The 8,998-nt window shown below is 38.4% G+C and overlaps 1 protein-coding gene across 1 annotated transcript in view; it reads left to right on the top strand.

Annotated features, from left to right (window-relative positions):
- LOC106530236 (collagen alpha-1(XIV) chain) overlaps positions 1-8,998 on the top strand; it is a gene marked incomplete at both ends in the record, with an annotated part of 74,429 nt that overhangs the window by 8,763 nt on the left and 56,668 nt on the right. Inside the window, 3 exon segments of the mRNA XM_014025819.1 lie at positions 505-631; positions 3,637-3,782; positions 6,126-6,255. Of these exon segments, the coding sequence (XP_013881273.1) occupies positions 505-631; positions 3,637-3,782; positions 6,126-6,255 (403 nt within the window).

Here is an 8,998-nt window from a genome sequence, read left to right as displayed (position 1 = left end):
CATTAGCACCTCTAGTGATATATTTACAGAGAAAATGGTGACATGTTCAATACTTATTTTACCCGCTGTATATTGTAACTTAAAATTGATTTGTTCCAGATTTGTTTTTCTATTCCAGATTTGAGTTCTGTTTTTAACTGATGCTTTCACTAAAATCTCATTCAACATTAAGGTAAACCCTGTTGATATTGTGTTGACATTAAAACATTTTCAGCTGATGTAATTTTAAAATTGCAGACACTTTTTTTAAATCAAAGTGACCTAAAAAAACAGGTTTTCCAATCTAGTGTGTTTCAGGCATGAGAGTTTTATTAAAACTGGTCTTGCAGTTTATAAACTATATTTTTATTTGATAAATACACAAATATGCATAAACACACACACACCAACGGGTAAAAACAATATTGTCCGCTTATAATTGGTGTGTAGCACTAACTTACTGTAACTCAGTCCATGTTTGTGAGTGTAAGTTTGGACTAACAGCCCGTTGGACATGTCCCTCAGGTGGTCCAGGGGACGGTGAACAGCGTGGAGCTGAGCTACCTAAACTCCCTGACGGAGTACCAGGTGGCTGTTTTTGCCATCTACCGCAGCTCCGCCAGCGAGGCCCTGAGAGGAAGCGCCACCACACGTACGTTTTCATTTTTACAGCGTCACAAAGACAAATAGTTAAATGCTTTAAAGCAGGGCTATTCAACTGGCAGCCCGCGGGCCACACCCGGCCCGCAAGTGACCAAAGTTTTGCCCGCCAATTCWTTCATCTCTTAAGCCCAAACTCCTGGTTTTCTACTTTAATTTTTAATTAAACATAAACATGTTTAGTATCTACAGAAACATCAGAATCTTGTCTTGAAGTTGGTAAAAACCATTTCTATGAACACTCAAGACAATTAAAATTACAAGCAGTTGGATATAAAACTMTGAAAGTGAAAATAAAATGGGTTTAAAAAATTTGCAAGTCAGAGATGTCAAAATAATATTTGTGTTAAATAGGAGGCATAATGTGTTTCTTTTTGTTTTTGATATTGTTTTATTATCACTACTTTTATAGTGTTCTGTATGTTGTATTTATGATTAAATGCAGCAAAATAGACTATTTCAAAGGTAACATCTTTGTAATACTTGGTTTATTTACATAATGACTTTAATTGCTGGATGTTCGGCCCCTCAGCTGTTAGCCTGCATTAACCTTGGACCCCGGAGTGATWTAGTTGAATAGCCCTGCTTTAATGCAAAGGCTGTTAAAGTTGCAGAGGGGAAAAGAGAAGTTATTTTTTTGCCTCTCAGCATCTTGCAACTTAATTTTAGACAAACTGGAGGCGAGACCGTCCATAGTGTTTTAGAGGGATAACTTTGAGCACCTTACGTCAGCATGTGAAGATAAATCCAATGCCCTCTTTCTCGTGACCTTGCAGTGAAACTTAGCTTACTTTTATATTTTCTCTTTTTTAAAAATAAACAACCCTAACCCTGCTTTGTTATTCAGTTTTTCATGATGAAACACTTCCTGCCATCTGCTTCCACAGGAGTTGTTGCAAATACATATATTTTTTTCCTTTTGTCTTCTCAGCAGGACAAAAATATTCAAAACAGCTGAACTTAAGATAACTTTACCTCTCTGACTCTTTTGAACTTTTTTGTTTCCTTTTTTCCCTGCTTGTTCCGACTGAAGTTTAAAGGACCATCAAAGTGTTTAGTTTATGCATTTAGCTTACCAATAAAAAACAAAACAAAACATGCATGTTCTTTTCATCACGTTGGAACAATAACAGCTGTCATCAGAGACGATCATGCACCGGTTGATACGCGTCAAACTGCAGCAGAAGACTTTCTGTTTGAGCCACGAAGCATTTTATGAATTCAGGTCCTGATCCTACACATTGACAGGTAGCTTGTGGTTGGATCTAATTCTGAAAGCATTGCCTGAGGCTCCAAAGTGATACACTAAGCCTGAGTCAGGCAGGATTTTCTGTCCTTTCAGTGTGTTATTCACTGATGACTGATGGAGAATTCCTTCAAGTAGCAGTAGGTATAATATGAGGGCAGTACTGGTGGATTTTAGTGTTTCTTCAGCCTTTAATGAAGCTTTAAAGATGCACAGGAATGTGCAAATGTAACCTTGTTTTCTTAATATTTCACTTCCAGGAAGATAGACTGAATTATAATCTTTACACGCGGTTCTGAAAAGAAGATTTCTTGTTTAAAAAAAAGACATCAGCTGCATTTCCCTTAATTTCCGGTCTCGTTTTTGGCCGTTATGTTTGTTAAGCCACTTAAGTCTGACCTACAAACCATTCAGGCATAGAAAGGATTTTGAACTCAGGACGACTCATAATAAAGAACTTGGCAAAAATAATAATTTAGGGAATTTGTAAGCAGTGTGTTAAAAGGAAAACAAACAAACAAAAAAAAAACAGTTTGACATCTAAATAATATTTTAGCACGAACAAAGCTGTWAGCAGAAAACCTGTCTTGTACTGAATGATTAACTGGACAATAGCTGCGTTTCCATTGACCATGAAAACGCGCAAATTAGAATTTCGAAAATAAATTTTCTCCATGGAAACACGTCAATTTCGAAAAAAATTACGTTTTTTTGATAAAAGTTTTTTTTGCACAAGGATGAGGCGGTATTCCAGTCGTATCAAAATTGGTGTTTTTTCGCAAAACTGCGATGGAGACACTTTTTTTTCGCATCACAGGAGTCACGTGATCAAAAACCAGCTGTTTCTACTGGTTAAAAAGTTGACGATGAAGAAGGCAACAGGAAGTAGAAGTAGTAGGGAAATCAACGAAGTTGTAAAAGAAAGTAGTAAACTCACCAAATGCGATTTCCCAAAAACGCAGCATATGTAGCCGCTCCCAAGTATGAGGGGTTTGTCACTCAAAAGCCTCGATAAGACACTAACTGATGGCTGATGAGCGCTAGTGTCGCGGTAGCAACATGCTATGTGTTTACATCCATCGCCGCCATGTTTGTAATGACTTATCATGAGAACAAACGTATTCACGCGTGACTTTAATAGCATTTCTTACTTAATGGAAACACCGCAGTTGCGAAACTGTGTTTTTGTCGACATTAACAGAATATCGACAAAGTTTTGCGCACATTTGCAATGGAAACRCAGCTWGTGATGCACTTCTGAAATCTTTCAGGGTTTTTGATGATTCTTTGTCCTAATTTCCTAAAAATCGTGAGTTTTAGAAATAAATCATCTGCTGAAGTTAGTGTTAGGACTTTGTTGTCCCAGTTTTGTAGAGCACACACTACACAATGTGCTTTTGTGGTCACAAAAGAGTTGGGAAAGTTCAAAGCAAAACTGAAAATCTTTAGAAGGTTAAGCCAACTATTGATCAAAGTGATGATAAAAAATGAAAAAAAAGTGACTGCTTGGAAAGAAAATATAAAAAATTGACCTTTTTTTGGTTGCTTTTGTTATTAAATCATATCTTGTAAATGTGATGGCCACATTTTGAGGCTTAAGTTTTAACGTTTAATGCAACTCCTCGTGGATCATTAATCAGTAGCTTTTCTAGCAGCATGGATTCACTGTTATAATACATAAAAAGGACATTGTTTGGTGTGAAAGTCTGACAGTCGGGTTTATTTCCTCATTTCCCTGTGATGTTTTGCAGTGGCCCTGCCCATGGTGAACGACCTGGAGCTGTTTGATATCACTCACAGCACCATGARGGTCCGCTGGAAGACCGCCGCCGGGGCTTCAGGGTACATGATCCTGTACGCCCCGCTGACCGAGGAGGAATCTGGAGATGAGAAGGAGGTCAGTGTGGCTTTATGTAGAATGTGAGCTATGAGGATGGAAACACAGTTATTAAAATATATTTTAACTTTAGCAGGAGCTCTGAAACTTTATATTCAAGGGTCCAAATCTGATTTCTGGATAATGCCAAAGGCCCATGACAAGTAGTTATATTTTTTAGAGTATTTTCCCTTTTGAATTAGGTTGAGTGTTTGTTGTCATGTTTTTCTTAAAAGAAAAATCTGAATTATATGAATATTGTCATCATAGTTTGGTTCAGTGCAGCAGGTGTGATGTCTGAGCTGCTGCTGTGTGGGTTCTGTTTGTCAGACTGAGAGGAAAAACAACATTTTGACACATCCAAAACTAAATCCATTTCTTGACAATCACACGCAGATCGTTTGATTGTGTTTGTATATCAGAACCAAATTGCAAAATAATGATAACACCATGAAGATTCCTGCCTGTTGTTGAAGATGAGACATGTGTGAAGAAGAGGAGCACAAGGCACAGCCAGTGCACTGCCTCCACTCCCGTTAGACCTCATTATACCTGCCTTCTTGTTCCCCCGCAGGTAGAAGGCAATAAAAAAAAACCCAAAAAGGAACTCAGATTTAGAATGGATGCTTTCCAACAACAATGATGAGCTTGGCTCTGGGGCTCCAATGTCACGGCCCAGGCTTGGCTGGGTTCAGCTCGTGTTGGTTTCACTCACAGGCTGTTTGGGAAAGTTGGCTGTTTGTTAGCGGCCAGCTGGTCCAGAYAGCAGAAAGGGGATTTATTAAAGATTGAACCAAAAGAATGAATATTTTTAATAGACAAAAAAATAAATAAAAATCTTCATTGATTCATTTCCTGACAGGGGCGGAGCCAGAGGGGTGGCCAAGGTGGCAAGTGCCATCTCTGGCACCAGATTGGCCACCCCAGGTGCCACCTGCAAATGATTGACAGATGGATGGGGATCTTGGATTTTGCATTTGCATTTATATTTGTTTAAACATTGGTCTCTGATACTACAGTGTTACATATTGTTTTTAGCTGCGTATATTTGTAAAAAGCTAAATTTGTTTAGTTTAATTTATAAAGTTGGACATGGACTTGCGACCTGTCCAGGGTGGGCCCCGCCCCTCGCACTGTGACTGCTGGATATGGGCACCAGTGACCCACGCAACTCTGAAAAAGGAAGAAGCGTGTACAGAAAATGGATGGATGGATGGATAATTTATAAAGTTTATTAATTTCTTTAAAAAAGAAAACAAATAAATTCCATATACAACAAGAAATACAAATCACAAATAAAATAAAAGGCAGCATAAAGAAGAAAAACACTTATTTCTGCCCCTTTTTTTCCAAAAAATATTAATTCAACCAATAATCTTCAAATAAAAACAAAACAAACAACCCCTCCTTGAACAATTCAWATAGATACAAATTATATTTCATATTTTTTTTCAACAAACCAACTTTGATCATTCTCTTAAACATACACATTGATCTGACATTTTAACATCCAAGCACTTTGTAAAATTAGAATTTGTGATTAACTTAATTTGAGATTAAATTTTAAAGCTAGCTGTGGTGGCCATCRTTAAATTTTGATTAGTGTTTAAAATTTGGCAAAGATTGTTTCCGGCTACTTCTACACTAATCTTCAGCTTTCTGTGGCTAAAAATGGCTGAATAAGAAGTTGTGCTAGTATTGGTCACATTTTTTTTGATAATTCTTAAATACAGTCACGCAAAATTCCTGCCCAATATTTCTGAAAACAGCTGAATTAAAGCAATTTGAAATTAGCTGTGGCTGCCATCTTAAAAATTCTAATCTAGAGTTATTTTATTTATTTGTATGAGCCCACCCTAAAAACCGCCTTGGCCACCCCTTGCAAAAAATGTAGCTCTGCCCCTGGTTCCAGAGTGACTTGAGAGATACCTCATCTTAAGCCACTTGTGCTCATGAGTTTCCATCTGGCCCATGGGAGGTCAGTGAAAAATCAGAAACTAATAATAACCAATTCTTCATGCAAAGCCAAAATCCTTGCTTTTATTTTGAAACCAGCTTTTGCTGTGCTTTTACGTTTGAAAGCGAGCGAGCATTTTCTTCAGCATCAGTATGCATGCTGCAGTGGAGTCTCTTCCCTAGGAGCTGAGTTTGTGAGAGATTTAGGAGTTAGTGTCATGTCAGCACCTGCAAAAATGAGATTCAGACAGGATATAGACTTGTTAACATCATCTGGACTTCTAAATGTTACACAATCACAACCATCAGACTAGACACAGAGCAGGCACATTGCAGGATCTTCACTCTACAAACTCACAAACATGACCGTTTACTAAGATTTAAATGTGTGTTTGTCTGTGTGTGCAGGTGAAGGTGGCAGACACTGTGAATGAGGTGGAGCTGGAGGGACTGACTCCAGCTACCGAGTACACGGTAACAGTTTATGCCATGTAYGGAGAGGAGGCCAGTGACCCCATGACCAGCCAGCAGACCACATGTGAGTCGAATTAWCTGAAGCTTTTCGACCTTCAAACGGGTTTTGTTGTCTGAAGTCATCAACAGCTGGCAAATACCAGCGTATGCTTTAAAATCTGAGAAAAATGTATATAATTCTAACTAGGGGTGTCCCAATTCCAATTTTCCTCAAATCGAATACAAGTACTTAAGTTTAGATACTTGCCAGTACAGAGTAATTACTGAGTAGTTAATTACATGGTTGCTTTAAAAACACATTTTGGTAACACTTTACAATAAMTACACTTTATTTAGCCTTACTTAATCATCTTAAAATGGTTAGTTACCCTTGAGTGACTTAAAAAATCCCAATTAATAAACTTATAAATGCTTTACACATAAATAAATAAAGCTAAATAATTACAATATTACAAAGCGCTACCAACATTTCTTCTTCTTTCTTTCAACTTGTATAAACATCTTAGACATGGAAACTCAGGTATTCACACTGCAGGTCTTAATGCTCAATTCTGATAAAAATAAAAATAAAAAAATTGGAAAATTCGGATGTAATGCGACATGAAAACATCGTAGCCAAGTCACATACTGAAAAGGCCTGAATCAGATTTGAAAAGATTGGATTTGTCGTGTGTGAACATAACCTTACGCTCAAAGTATCAATACGGGTATTGATATCGGTCCTGAGTATCGAGGCATTTATATGAGTATTTATAAAACTGCTTGTACTAATACCAATACTAGTACTAGTTTTGCGACACCACTCATTCTAACAAACTTTAGCTGTTGTTCCCATTTGTTTCCTTGCAGCTGCCTTCTGCTCAGCTGTAAAGAACGAATAAAACCTGAATGAAAGCCTGCATGTTTTTGTATAAAGATCACTTACTTTGAGCAATCTCAGCTGATTTAAGTTCTTCATAAAAGTCTGCAGTGTGGGACTCAGGAAGGCGGAAACTGCGTTTTAACCCAAACACTACAGCAGCTATTTTCCCTGATTAGCGTTTGCTCGCTACTTGAAAATTTTCTAATCAGTGGAATCAGCTGCTGGGGGTTCAGTTTGCTTTTCATTTGCACCGTGTTTGATCGTCGTAACGTAGCGTTTTCAGAGCAGCTGCAGAGAGCACAAGTCACGTCCTGGCTTTTTTTTCTCTCTTTCTTTTTCTCCTAAAACAAAACCAGCTGCCTGCCAAGCCAAAATCACTGCGCAGGGCTGGCTTCCAGCCTCCACTTTTACTTTTATTTCCTGCACCTCGCTCTCGTTTTTGAGCGTTTTAAAACCTCGATATGAGAACTTTTTTCCCCCACTCCGCTGCTGCCAACACCCCCAACATTCATACCAATTTCTGTTTTGTGAAGTCTCGTTTAAAGATTGAGGCCTGGGGTTTTAAGTTAGGGCATGTTTATGTTTTTATGATGTGTGGAAGGATTTGGATGAAGCTCAAATAAGGACGACATCATCCAATTTAGGATACCTTTTTTTTCTGTCAGGGCAGTCACTTTAGCAAACAGAAAAATGGTCATAACTCTTCCCCAACACAATCGTTAACTACTAACTGATTGATTGTCTTATTATTGAAGTCAACTTTGTCTGTTAGTAAAATATATGACAAACCATTTGATAGATTTCTGTGAAACCTTCAGAAAACAATCATTGTGTGTACATAAGTGACTCAAGTACATCCAATTCGATTGTTGCCACAAATAATCTGCCTTTTTTATTCCTTCAAGGAATGCATTTCGACTTTAAGCATTTGAACAATCCTCTCACCTCAGTTCTGTACCTAATATCTTATTGAAGCTTTCTGTTAACATCTTTTTCATCGCGTTTTTGTGATCAAACTTGGTTTTGGGGGCAGCTGGACGGTGCAAGAAATGGAGTTTTAATGTGTTTCTCTCCCAGACCCAGAAGCCTCTCATCCCTCATTTACTTGTATTTGGACTGTTTTTATTTTATTTTATCATTTTTTTCTTTGTGAAGCTAAAATGTGCTTTGATGACTGCTGCGGTGTAAAGAGGCCACTGCAGATGCAAACGGCCTTGATGAAAAATGCAGTATGATGGAGCCTAAACATAATAGAGCTTTACTAAAAACAAGACCTCATGCTGACTCTGATGAACACGAGGTTTGACGATCTTTAAATTTAGAGTTTTTAATGCTCCAGTGCACAACAAAGTAATAACATAGTATTTATGGGTTTTAACTCGGATGACTTGTGAGAAACGAATTGCAGACTAGTTGATGCTTTCCTAAGAGCATAGATTAAAATGAAAGGCTGTGTATTCCTTGAAGGATTACATATTGCCTATGCAAAATACTTTTTTAGCTGTTAAATACATTTTTGTTATGTACTTGGTATGGTGTGGTATGAATGCTAGTCGCTAGCCTCTCCGATGCTAATGCCAGCTTATCCGTGCTAGTCGCTAGCCTCTCCGATGCCAATGCCAACTTATCCGTGCTAGTTGCTAGCCTCTCCGATGCCAATGCCAACTTATCTGTGCTAGTCGCTAGCCTCTCCGATGCTAATGCCAGCTTATCCGTGCTAGTCGCTAGCCTCTCCGATGCTAATGCCAACTTATCTGTGCTAGTTGCTAGCCTCTCCGATGCCAATGCCAACTTATCCGTGCTAGTCGCTAGCCTCTCCGATGCTAATGCCAGCTTATCCGTGCTAGTCGCTAGCCTCTCCGATGCTAATGCCAGCTTATCCGTGCTAGTTGCTAGCCTCTCCGATGCCAATACCAACTTATCCGTGCTAGTTGCTAGCCTCTCC

Source organism: Austrofundulus limnaeus, unplaced genomic scaffold, assembly GCF_001266775.1.
Source record: "Austrofundulus limnaeus strain Quisiro unplaced genomic scaffold, Austrofundulus_limnaeus-1.0 Scaffold502, whole genome shotgun sequence".
Taxonomy (NCBI): domain Eukaryota; kingdom Metazoa; phylum Chordata; class Actinopteri; order Cyprinodontiformes; family Rivulidae; genus Austrofundulus; species Austrofundulus limnaeus.
The sequence above is the reverse complement of the archived record's forward strand: the minus strand, read 5'-3'. Positions and strand labels throughout refer to the sequence as shown.